This window comes from Elephantulus edwardii, unplaced genomic scaffold (assembly GCF_000299155.1).
Source record: "Elephantulus edwardii isolate Elephantulus edwardi_28Jun2011 unplaced genomic scaffold, EleEdw1.0 scaffold00045, whole genome shotgun sequence".
In the NCBI taxonomy this organism is placed as follows: Eukaryota; Metazoa; Chordata; class Mammalia; order Macroscelidea; family Macroscelididae; genus Elephantulus; species Elephantulus edwardii.
In genome coordinates this window covers 6,846,713-6,860,384 of record NW_006399795.1, presented here as the reverse complement: position 1 = coordinate 6,860,384, position 13,672 = coordinate 6,846,713, and the positions used below count along the sequence as shown (strand labels likewise).

The following is a 13,672-nucleotide window of genomic DNA, read 5'->3' as shown; positions in this document are numbered from 1 at the left end:
GTCGGGTGCAACTCACAGCAGCCTTGTGAACAATCTTGTGATCTGTACCCTGCCCTGTCCTGTGCCAACCTCACAATCTCTGACACACTTGAGCCTGTTGCTGCAGTTACTGTATTATTCCACCTGGTTGAAAGTCTTCCTCTCTTTCACCATCCCTCCACCCTCCCAAGCAAAAGGTTCCTCTCTAATGAATAGCCTCTCCTAGCAACATGCCCAACATAATTTATTAGTATAATTATTTATATTAACTTATTAGGAGAACTTTATGTCTTAGATGTATAAAGGCTTGGGTGTTATTATTTGCTCCTGTTAGTGCAGTGTGCATCTCTCAGTCTATTGTAGTTTGTGGGGTACTCTAATGCTACAATCTGTTCCACTTTTGTCTCAGGTACCAGAAAGTTCCCTGATGGTAGAGAGGTTGCAATAGAGCTCATAGATTAAGACAAACTAGGAAAACAAACAGATTCATCCTGGAAAGGGTTAAATTGGACAGCTCCTTGGAGGCAAGGATTCTGAGGCTCCCATCTAACATACTTTGGACATGTTGTAAGGAGGGACTGGTCCTTGGAGAGGGACATCATGCTTGGGAGGGTGGAGGGACGGCGCAGGAGGGGAAGGCCCTCTATCCCTCTATGAGGTGGATTGATTCAGTGACTGGGTAATCAGGATGGGTGTATCGGAGACAGTGCGATTGGCACAGGACAGAGCAGAGTTTAGGGCTGTTGTACATAGGGTCGCTATGAGTTGCAAGCGACTAGACGGCACATAACAACAACAATAAGAAGACTTGGCCATCCACTTCTGAAACAACAGGCCTCTGAAAACCCTAGAGCAGAGGAACGTGGGTAGTTATAAGACATAGAGCCTAGATAGGGAGTCACTCAAAATGAGCAAAAACAGCTGCAAACAATAATGAATAATTAGAACGTGGAATGTACAAAGTATGAATGTAGGGAAAATAGAAGTTGTAAACAATGAAGTGGAACACATGAAGATTGACGTTTTAGGCTTGAATGAACAGAGATGGACAAGTACTTTAAATCAATCAAGTGGAACTCAGTCTCTTATCCATCTGTTGTGGTACTGACAACTGGTCCAGTGGTGAGTATTGTGTAAAAAAGGCCTCATAGAACCAGGTGAAGGGAAACAAAGGAGTTAATGATCATCTCTTGGGTGAAGTTCCACAACCCCAAGCCAGAGGAAGGCAGTGTGGGGATGGGAAGTCTTGTGTGTGAAAGCTATAACAAAAGTTTTAGATGTGGGGGCTGGAGGTAGGCTGGTTTATTCAGTGGTCAGCTCTCTGTGGAGGAAGCTGATTGGATGCCCTCTACGTGTTCCTGTGTATGGAGCTACGCATGACCCTCAGGTGGGTTGTGTCACAGCTGACGTTAGGTAGGATGTGGCAGGTAGTCATCCTCTCTTCCGATTGGTTGTAGCCATCTTACACCCTGATTGGAATGTCTCTTAAGAGGTGCATCAGCGTGGAATGTTGCCCAGCTTCCAGATGGCCTTTCAAGAATCTATGTTTTCTTGATGCTGAGCTTTAATCCATATTGAAGACTATATCCTTGACCTTCTGCAGCAAATGTTTCAGGTCCTCCTCAGTTTTAGGAAGCAAGATTGTGTCCTCTGCATAATGCAGGTTATTGATGAGTCTTTCTTCAGTCATGTAGCTAGGCAAGGCTATTGTTTGGAAAGGGACATCGTGCATGGAAAGGTAAAAGGTCAGCAAAGGAAAAGAAGACTCCAGGCCACAGGGATTGACATGATGACTTCAGCAATGGACTTGAGTGTGTCAGAGCTGATGGGAATGGCACAGGATAGGTCAGGGTTTAGGTCAACTCTTCATAGTGTTGCTATGAGTTGTACTTGATAGCACCTAACAACCACAAAAAATTTACCATGGTATAATAAACATAACTCTTTTGTATTATTCTAGAAATCATTTAACAAATGTAACACCTTAAAAAAACTATGATCTCACCACAATAAGAATAGCAAAATTCAACATAGCAGCAAACAACAAATGCTGATGAGGTTGTGGAGAAACTGGAACCCTTATTTGTTGTAGATTGAGGGTAAAAGTATATTAATAAGTACTAATAACTAGACAGAACACCAAGAATGTATAAGTAAAAAGAGGTAAAGCAGGAGGTGAGCAGTTCTCAAACAACTGAAGCGCTGATCCCAGCTTCCATGTGCCTTTATTCAAAATTGCCAGGAAGCAAATCACAAAGAGAATTCTATGCAAATGAAGCTAAGTTCCTTCTATTAAGCATCTTTTGCTTGACTTAGGAGAGAGGGATTAGCAAATACAATACAAGAATTGTATAAGTGCCTAAGGTTTGCCTTAGTACACATTTAAGGTTTGCCTTAGTGCTTCCAGCTTGTATCCATGCCTCCCTCATATCCTGATATAGCATTTGGTTTATTATAAATATTTAGTATGAAATTTGGCTTCCCACACTTATTCACTGTTGGGTACAACCACTATGGAAGGCAGTACGACACTTTTTCAAAACGTTGCAAATAGAAATACCATTTGACCCAACAACTCCACTACTGAGAATATACCCTAAAGAAACAGTACTGTCACCCAAGCAGATATATGCACACCCATGTTTATTGCTGCTTTGTTCACAATAGCAAAAAGTTGGAAACAACCCAAGTGCCCATCAACAAATGAATGGATAGAAAAGCTGTGGTATAGGCACACAATGAAATACTATGCAGCATTGAAAAACAAGAAACTCATTCATGAAATATACAAAATGAGTGACCATGAGAACATTATGCCAAGTGAACTATCTCAGTCATGAAAGGACAGATACTGCATAATTCCACTGTTATAAAACGGGACTGACATTTGGGTTGTGAGGAAACTAAGAAAAGAGGGATACACAATGTATATGGCATTGAAACAAATGAAGGAGAAAACTGTTTAAAAGGAATGTATTTGCATGACAAGAGTCCAGAATAAGAGCTGCACAGTAAAGTAGACTGGAGGAAGGGTATAACAAAGAATTTTTTTTTTCACTTCAAAGAGAAAAGTGAACTGGTGCGGGAGGGATGGACAGGGAAGAAAATGTGCAAAAATGAATGAATGAAAATCCAAGTTCTCTAAACTTTCATTAAAATGTCAATAAAAAATTACCATTTACTACAATAAAAATAATTATAACACCTTTTATTTCTATTACTCTAGAATTACCTACCTAAATGAGAAGTCCAGGCTTTGTCCATGAGAATTGATGAAATAACAGGGGACTTTCCTGTCAGCATCAGACCAAAGCATTAACTTCCCACACCTAATTTGGTACTTATGAATTAAAATCTTAATTTTGTGATGGCTTAATTTTATGATAAGCTCTGAGATGGATGATGCTGTCTCTCTCCTCTTGTTGTGACTCAATGAGTTAAATCAACCCATGGCTGACCCTCCAGTGGGTTTTTAGAAGCAGTAAATCCCATGGGAGGAGATAGGCCATCCTTCTCCCCAAGAGCAGCTGGTGTATTTGAACCACATGCCTCTGTAATTGCAGCACAGCTTCTTGCCACTAGGCTGCCAGCCCACCATATAATATCAGCAACTCTAAAACTAGTCCTCTTTTTCCAGCCAGTTCACATGAGTGCTTCCAGTGGCTATGGGAGCCTGGGGAGCAGTGGCTCCCAGGAACATCATGTCAGTGTTGCATCTTCCAGTGAGTCCAGTGGGCACTGCGTGGAGGAGATACAAAAGGAGCCTGTAAGTTAGTGATTTGTACGGTTGTCTTTTCCTTGGTCTTGTTATCTAGGTTGTGTCAGTGGTCAGTGCTAGATCTGTCCCTGGGCACACAGTGACTGCTTAGCATGTTTGTCTCCTTTTTCTTTTCTTCTTATTGTGATTTGAGTGAAAGTTTTAAAAACATATTGGTTTTCCTTTGCACTATTTATAAACATTTTGTTTTATGGCATTAATTAGAATACCTGCAGTGTAACTGTACTCTTCCCACTTCCTTCTTGTGGTTCTTGTTTCTGTTAATCCTTCTGTCCTATCTCTTCCTGCCTTCTGTGCTTTAACCCTAGGCAATTGCTGCTCTTTTGATCTTACTTAGTGTCTGTTCTTAACTTGAAGATCTTGTCTAATAATGTTGTTGTGTCCTGTTGAGTTATTTCTGACTTGTGGAGATCACCATATCTTTTTTCCTTTGATGCCACTGGTCGGTTCAAACTGTCAATGTTTTGTTTGGCAGTTAAGCACTTAACTATTTTACCAGCATGGTTCCTTTACCTGATTTTGTTGTTATTGTTGTGTGTTGTTGAGTTGGAACCAATTCATAGCTGGCCCTTAAGCTTGTTTTAAGAGGCAAGAAGTTGCACGGGAAGAGATTGCCTGTCCTTTTTCCACAGAGCAGCTGGTAGATTCTAAACTCATGCCTTTGGGTTTGCAGCACAGCTTCTTACCATTAGGCCACCAGAGCATAAAAACTTCATTCTCTGCGGTTTGGGAAAATTCCCATAAAAAGGAAATAGCAGCTTTGGAATATCATATTTGAGCTAACAATATATATGTTTTTAAAGTTAGTATCTTGTAAACAGACTTATCTAAAGTTTTATTTGTGCCAGCGTATATGAGTGCGAGTGGGAAAGGAGGTTGGAGTTACTACTGGACTTTTGGATATCTTCAGAGAACTCAAAGCTAGATGTCTTTATACTTTAATGCCCATTTTGCCGTTCTTAAGGCATATCTTTTCAATCTTTTTTCTAAGATGACCTTGCAGCAGGTCTATGCCAGTGTGAACAAGATTAAGAATGTGGGTCAGCAGCTCTACATTGAGTCAATGTCGAAATCACCAGATAAGCCAGCAGTGAGGACATGTACCAAACCCCTGGGTGGTAAGTCAGTAGAATAGTCCTGGAATTATTCTCTCTCAACTGTGCTCTTACCTCCTTACCTGCATAGACATGTCTATAACCTGTGATGCTTCTTTTCTTATTTATTTGCACGAATGCTAAAAATAAAACAACTCTTTACCATTAAGTTGAAACCAACTCATGAACTCTCCAGAAGATTTTTGGAAGCTGTAAACCTCATGGGAGGAGATTTCTTTTGTGGAATGATTGCTGGATTTGAACCTCAGATAGGCTCAACGTTTTAGTTAGCCGAACAGCGCACTCTGAATTATACCACCAGAGCTCCTTATGACAATACTCATAGTAGTAAAAATAATGTTATGGCAGAAATGTGGGATTCTAAACACTCGGCCAGAGTTTAGGGACCAAGAAAACTTTATTGCATGTAACTATAACATCAGCTAATGCTCAAACCTTTCTGACCCTGAGTTGAAGCAAAGGATTTATATACAGAGATTGGGCAGGGGGTTACACAAAATTCATTATGGTTGGCAGTTGAGACATCTTCACATTCAAGAGTTGTTGTTGTTTCTGATTTTTCATGGGTGTCCAGGCCCTGGGCCAGATGCAGGATGTAGTCAGGAAGTGGTAACCAAGCTGTACTTGAGTCAGCATGTACTAGAGAACATAAAGCTTAGCAAAACATGCTACTACCAAAATTATTGAGGCATACGTTCCTTAAAATAGCTGTCAGAACAAAATAATTTCCCTAATGCAAACATATAAAATGCTTCTCTAATGCTTAACATATACGGTGCTACTACAATAACAGCAAACACTAGTTTTAAATCTAAACAGCTTAGATGTAGTTCTAGTACACTTTTACTGAAGAGTTAACTTTTCTGATAATACCAGCAAGTTATGAATATTTTTCTCCCTATGTGGGTAACAATCATTCTATTTCCAGCTTCGTTTCTATCACCAAGCCCATATTTTCCAACTATGGTTCCTTCTTCACTGTTTCCTCCTTTTGCATTCCAGTCATCAGTTATCATTAATGCATCTTGATTACATGTTCAGTCACTTTCAGACTACAAAATTTGGTAAAAATTATCAATTTGTTCCTCTTTGGCTCTATGTGTAGGAGCATATATTTGAATAATATTTGTGTTAACAGGTCTTCCTTGTATGCAGATGGATACTATCCTATCACTCACAACGTTGTATTTCAGGGTAAAACTTGAAATTGACTTTTTGACCATGAATGCAATAGCACTCTTCCTGTTTTTCATTCCCTGCATAGTACACCATATGATTATCTGATTCACAGTGGGCATCGCTGGTCTTTCACACCTCACTAATGCCTAGTATGTCAATATTCATACTTCCATTTCATTTTTAACAATTTCCAGTTTCCCAGCACTCAAACTACATACATTCTGTGTACTAGTTGTTAAATGATGTTTGTTACTGATTTTTCTCATTTCAACTGACTTCCAGTCTGTGCTCTACCAATACACTATTGTAACTATACTCTTTGTTTAGTGTTCATTTTATGAAGAGGAGTGTGGCATCAGAATTGGAGGGAGACTCAATAACCTGTGTTATGCAGATCACACAACCTTACTTGCTGAAAGTGAGGAATACTTGAAACACTTGTTGCAGAAGATCAAGGAATGCATCCTTCATTATGGATGTTGTCTCAATGTCAAGAAAAAAAAGATTCTTAACATTGAACCAATAGTCAGTGTCATGATGGATGGAGAAGAGATTGAAACTGTCAACATCTTGCTATGATCCACAAATAACACCTTGTTATAAGGAGATGCATTGCACTTGGAAAATCTGCACTTAGGGACCTTTCCAAATTATTGAGGAGTAGTGATATCAGTTTGAGGACTAAGATGTGTCTGATTCAGGCCATAGTCTTTTTGATTACTAGCTGTGCCTCCGGGACCGGGACAATGAATAAGGATAACAGAAAAAGAATTGATACCTTTGAGCTGTGGTGTTGGAGAGCGCTGAACAGCCAAGAGAACAAACAGAGATGTCTTAGAGAGAGTGCAGCTGGAGTGCTCTTTGGAGGCAAGGATGATGAGGCTTCACTTCACATACTTTGGACATGTTGCTAGTAGGTGCTATTCCTTGGAGAGGGACGTGATATTGGGAAGGGTGGAGGGTCGGCAAAGGAGAGGAAGACCCTCAGCCAGGTGGACTGATATGATGACTGCTATAGTAGGCTCTTGTGTGTTAAGAAGTGTGAGGATGGCACAGGACAGGACTGGGTTTAGATCTTTTGTTCATAGAGTTGCTATGAGTTGTACTCGACAGTGCCTAACAACAATAACAACATGTAAACAACAACATATAATCTATTTGAGGAGCTCTTATGGCAAAGACCATCAACTACTCATATACAAGTTTAAACTGAAGCTAAAGAAAATGAAATTAAATCCACAAGAAACAAAATTGGATTTTGAGTTTATCTCACTTTTATTAAGAAATCATCTCAGGAACAGATTTGTGTCCTTGAACACTAATGAACAGAGATCAGACATGCTGTAGGAGGATATTAAGAATGTCATCCATGAAGAATGCAAAAGGTCATTACTAAGAGAAGAAAGAAAAGATCAAAGTGAATGACAGAAGGGACTCTGAATATTGCACTTTAATTCCAAGAAGCCAAAACAAAGGGAAGAAATCAGGAAGTTAAGGAGCTGAGCAGAAGATTTCATAGGACTGTGAGAAGATTATAATGAAACGTGCAGAGAGCTGGAGTCAGAAAATCGAAAGGGATGAACTTTCGTAAGCTAAAGGAATTAAAAGAACAAATTCAAGTACCAAGAGGCAATCATTAAGGATGCCATGGGCAGAATACCGAATGATCCAGGATGCATCAAAAAATGATGGAAGGAATACACTAAGTCACTATACCAGAAAGAACTGGCTGATTTAAAAGACTTTCAAGAAACAACTTATGATCAAGAAGCAATGGTGTATTTTAAATCCTGAAAGAGTATTTGAGAAAACTTGGAAATTTGTCTGTTTCTATCAAATACTAAATATAATTTTTAAAAAAGAGGCAATGATGATGAAAGAGGAAGTTCAGGTTGCTTTAAAGAAATTAGCAAAAAAACAAAGCCCCAGGAATTTATGGAATACCAACTGATATATTTCATCAAACAGATGCAGCGTTGGATGGGCTCACCAGTCTGTGCCAAGAAATCTGGAGAACAACCACCTTGCCAGTTTATTGGAAGAGATATGTATTTATTCCCATTCCAAAAAAAGGTGACATAACAAGTATGGGAATTATCGAACAAGATCACTAATATCACATACAAGAAAAACCCTACTGAATATTATCCAAAAATGACTGGAACAGAGAACTACCAGAAGTACACACTGGGTTTAGAAGAAGCTATGGTACTAGGAACATTTAGCCTATGTGAGATGGATCTTGGCTGAAAACTGAGAGTACCAAAGGAATGTTCTTTTGTGTTTCATTGACTATGCAAAGGCACTTGACTGTGTAGATGACAACAAATTATGGCTAGCCTTGAGAAGAATGGGAATCCCAGAACACTTGATTGTGCTCATATGAAACCTATACTTAGACCAGGAGGCAGTTATCTGGACAAAGTAAGGAAACACTATATGGTTCAAAATCAAGAAAGGAGTGCATCAGAGATGCATCCTGTCTCCATAGCTTTTTAATCTATATGTAGAACAGATCATTCAGGAGGCTAAATTCTGTGAGGAGGAATGGGCATCAGGATTGGAGGAAGACTTATAAACACCCTATGCTATGTGGGTAGCACAACCTTGCTTGCTGAAATTGAGGAGGACCTGAAGCCTTTGCTGCAGGAGGTCAAAGACTACAGTCTCCAATATGGACAGAGGCTCAACATCAAGAAAACAAAGATTCTCACCACTGGGCCAATTGGCAGCGCCATGATAGATGGAGAACGGATTGAGATTGTTTACTTGATTGCATAATCAACACTCTTAGCACCAGCAGTCAGGAAATCAAAAGATGAATTGCATTGGTAAAGTGTACTGTCAGGGACCTCTCCAAAGTGCTAAAGACCAGCAATGTCAGTCTAGAAACTAAGGTGCCCCCAATCTAGGCCATGGTCTTTGCATTTACTTACTGTGCATCTGAAAACTGGACAATGAAAAGGATCACAGAAGAATTGAGTGCTGGAGAAGAGTATTGACCATACCATGGACTGCCAAAAGAACCAACAGGTCTGTTCTGGAAAGGTGAAGCCAAATTGCTCCTTGGAGGCAAGGATTTTGAAGCTCTGTTTTACATACTTTGGGCCAGTCCTTGGAGAAGGACATCATGCTTCGAAGAGGGGGAAGGGATAATGCAGGATATGAAAATCCAAAATGAGATGCATTGACACAGTAACAGATAATAGGGATAGTGTGTCAGCGATGGTGAGACTAGCTCAGGAAAGGGCAGGTTCAGAGCTGTTGTACATGGTGTTGGTGTGAGTTGTAGTCAACTCAATGGCACATAACAACAACAACATGGCATAGTGAATGGATAAGCATTGAACTGCTAACTAAAAGGTTGATGATTCAAACCTGTCCAGCTATTACTCTTGAGAAAGACCTAGTAACCTTTTCTCACAGATTATAAATGGAAAAACCTTTTGGGACAGTTTTACTCTGTAAAAGTTAGTGTTTCAAAAAAGAGGCATTATGGTGTCGTCGGATCAAGTTGTACTGCTAACTGCATATCTCCAGCAGTTCAAATCAACCAGCTGCGTCTTAGGAGAAAGATACTCAGTTTCCTCCCATTGTGATTTACAGGCATTGGAAGCCCACTGGAAGGTTGCTATAAGTCATAACGGACTTGACAGCCATAAGTTTGAGTCATAAAACAACTGGACAGTAACTAACAGCAAAAAGGTTTAGATTGCATTTCAAATAATAAAGTATGTTGTTGTTAGGTGTCAAGCCAACTCATATTGATCATATGAACAGCTGAGTGAAAGTTCTCTGGATCCTGTGCCCTTTTCATAATCCCTGTCATCTCCTAGCCTATTGTTGCAGTCACTGTGTCAGTCCATCTCCTCAAGTCATTCTTTTCTTTACTGACCCTCTACTTTCCACAGTAAAAGTCCTTCCCTACATTTCAAATAAGTGGTGACTATGACTTTAACTGGAAGAAAAACTTTGGGTGTTGGTTTTGTTTGGGTTTTTTTTTTTTAATACATGTTTACTTTTCTCAAATATGATGTAAAGGAGCGTGACAAAATAATCGGATCAGTCCTAATATGTGACTTTGTTTTGAAAAATTAAGCTTGTTGTATTATATGTTGTTGTTGTTATTTGCCATCTAGTCACCTGCAATTCATAGCGACTCTATGTAGAATAGCTCTAAACCCCACTGTATCCTGTGCCAATCTTATTGTCTCCCACACACCTATCCACATTAGTCCAGTAACTGAATCAATCCATTTCATTGAGGGTCTTCCTCTCCTGTACTGTCCCTCCAACCTCCCAAGCATTATATCCCTCTCCAGGGACTGATCCTGCCTTGCAACATGTTCAAAGTATGTCATACAAAACTTCAGAATCCTTGCCGCCAAGGAGCAATCTGGCTTCACCCTTTCCAGGATGAACTTGTTTGTTCTTCTAGCAGTCCATGGTATATGCAATACTCTTCTCCAGCACCAACAACTCAAAGGCATCAATTCTTCTTTTGTCATCCCTGGTCCAGCTTTCCTATGCATAGCAAGTAATTGCAAAGACCATGGCCTTTATCAGGCTCACTTTAGTCTCCAGACTGACATCCTTACTCTTCAGTACCTCGGAGAGGTCTCTGACAGCCGACTTTCCGAATGCAATTTGTCTTTTAATTTCCTGGTTGTTGGTACCAAAGAGTGTTGATTGTAGAGCCAAGCAAACTAAAGCTGTTAACAATCTCAAATTCTTCACTGTCTATCATGATGCTGCCAATCATCCCAGTGGTGAGAATCATCGTTTTCTTAATGTTGAGCTTCAATCCATATTGAAGGCTGCAGTGCTTGACCCTCTGCAGCAAGCGCTTCAGGTCTCCCTTAGTCTCAGCAAGCAGGGTTGTGTCATCTGCATAGTGCATTATATAGCTTAAGGAAATTTCATACAGCAGAGGTTAAATAATAGGGGCGTATTCATTTAGCCCACTTTCCTGCCCCCACTCCCCAATTGTTAATATAATGTTGAAAGTCATAATGGATTTTTGTACCTTGAAAGATGCAGTGACCAAAATAGGAACAATTTGAGCAACAAAATGAATAATGATAGTATTGTATTATGACTCAATGGTTAAAATAATATCCATCAGCTATGACATAAATGATTGAATGATGCACAAATAGTTTCTTTTGCATTGGTTAGTTCCTATAAGGCAAAGTTGAGCAGTGTTCCAAATGTTCAAACTGCCATCATCTCTGACATGAATTCTTTCTCCTCCTTTTCCCTTCAGCCCTCACACTCTCATCAATGACTTTGGGTTCTGTGATTCACTGGAAGGTTTAACAGAAACTCAAAAGCTGTTAGGGATATGGCTCACATGAATGTGCATATAGGCAGATGTCACAGAGATTAGTGAATGCTGGGCCAGGAGCACATAGACCAAGGCTGTTGATTGTCACCTATTGGGTGCTGGTTGTTGGTGCAGCTGGATGAGGTTAGATGGAGTGTCCCAAGTGAACAAGCATTGATTGGCTGTGAACCTCTTTTTATATATGATCTCAGGACTATAAACCACACTCCCCAGGAGAATTCAAGATGGTATGAGGGTTATACTTTCTAATCTGATGGAATTTGCGTCTTGCTCTAATCCTATCTCCTTAATACAATATGTCACTCATCCTTTTAACTATAGACAAAAAGCTAGAATCACTAAGTGGAAGGCTACGGATGGAAGGATCATTACTTAGTTTATTGTACTACCAATGAATACAATACCCTACTACAGTTTGGAGGGACAGTGCAGGAGAGGAAGACCCTGGATGAGATGGATTGACACAGTAACTGGGGTAATGAGGGTAGGTGTGTCAGAGACAGTGAGATTGGCTCAGGATAGGGCAGGTTTCAGAGCTATTGTGCATAGGGTCGCTATGAGTCATGGTGGATTATTCGATGGCATGTAATGACAACAATAAATGAATAAATAAAGATGGACAAGGAAACACTTTTATAGAAGAAATGTAACTAATTTGGAAAGAAACAGAAAATTGCCATTAGAATTTCACAAAAATGATTACAAACATGGTCTTCCAATAAATGCTAAAGCTAGTAGGTAAAATAGGACATTTGCATGGTCTCAAAGTATTCCTACAAAACATTTTTATTGTTCACTTTATTTGTTATACTGTAGAATAATACTTTCTAAATAGAAGATACCCATCTTAACTGAGTTGCCAAGTAATAAATCATACACCAGTTATCAAAGATGTCAACATTGCCTAGCCCTGGCATGATACATGAATAAAGGCACAACACCCTGATAATCTTCCCCAAATGAATTACCTCTGTCACAAGAAATTATTCTAGGAAAATTTCAGAGAGACTTAAAATGGAGGCGTATACTACAAAATTCCTGTCCAGTACTCTTTAAATTTTTATGTTAGCCATAATTTGTTATGATCCACACATAATCAATAAAGCACAAATTCTTCAGATATTCTTGACTTACAGCCAGGATCTATCTGATAACAACAACAATATCCCTAGTGCCATGGCTTCTTCTAAACCCAAGTTAAACATCTGGAAGCTCTCTGTCAGTGTACTGTTCTAGCCATTTTTGGTTAATCTTTAGCAATATTTATTTTAGCATATTTTTACTATAATTAATATATTTATTGACTGTGCAAAAACATTTGATTATGTGGATCATAACAAACTATGGCTAACATTGAGATGAATGGAAATCCCAGAACACTCAATTGTGCTCATTTGAAATCTATACCTAGACCAAAAAGCTGTTGTCTGAACAGAGCAAGGAAAGACTATGTGGTTTAAAATTAAGAAAGTTGTGCATCAGGGCTGTGTCCTTTCTTTATACCTATTTGGCATTTATGCTGAACAAATCATTCGAGAAGCCAATCCCTATGGAATAGAATGTGGTATCAGGATCAGAGGAAGACTCATCAAAAACTTGCATTATGCATATGACACAACCTTACTGAAAATGAGGACTTATAAGTACCCTTGCTGAAGAAGATAAAAGACTACAGCCTTCAATATGGATGATTATCTCAACATTAAGAAAACAAAAATTCTCACTACTGAACTGTTAGGCAGTATCATGCTAAATGGACAAAAAGTTGAAATTGTCAATGATTTCATCTTACTTGAATCCACAGTAAATACCCTCAGACAGAGAAGAATCAGTAGTCAGAAAACATGAATTTGGTGACAGAAATGAAGCTGCAGATACTGTCCATGAGTTATTAATTGCAAATACCTTTTATAAGAAACATAAAAGAAAAAAAACCCATAAAACACAACTGTACATGTAGACCTCACCTCATGATCTGCACAAGAATCATATTGACTACATCTGTGGAAAGAATTGTTGGAGAAGCTCAATATCAGCTGTTAAAACTAGGACAGGTGCTGATTGTGGAACAGAACATCAAATACTCAAGTTCAAATAAGTTAAAAGAAAATTGAATCAGTCAGAGATTGATCGAACACACAATCAAGATGCTTTGATAATAATGGATAACTGGAGTGCAAAAGTTGGGAACAGAGAAGAAGAATCAGTAGTTGGAAAACATGGACTTGGTGAAAGAAATGAAGCTGGAGATAGAATGATTGAATTTTGCACAAT

At 39.1% G+C, this 13,672-nt stretch overlaps 1 protein-coding gene across 1 annotated transcript in view; it reads left to right on the top strand.

Moving 5' to 3' along the window:
• Nucleotides 1-13,672, top strand: part of PER3 (period circadian clock 3) — a 108,494-nt gene that overhangs the window by 50,302 nt on the left and 44,520 nt on the right. The window contains exons 11-12 of the mRNA XM_006885913.1: nucleotides 3,617-3,745; nucleotides 4,749-4,883. Of these exons, the coding sequence (XP_006885975.1) occupies nucleotides 3,617-3,745; nucleotides 4,749-4,883 (264 nt within the window). The remainder of the gene's footprint in view (nucleotides 1-3,616; nucleotides 3,746-4,748; nucleotides 4,884-13,672) is intronic.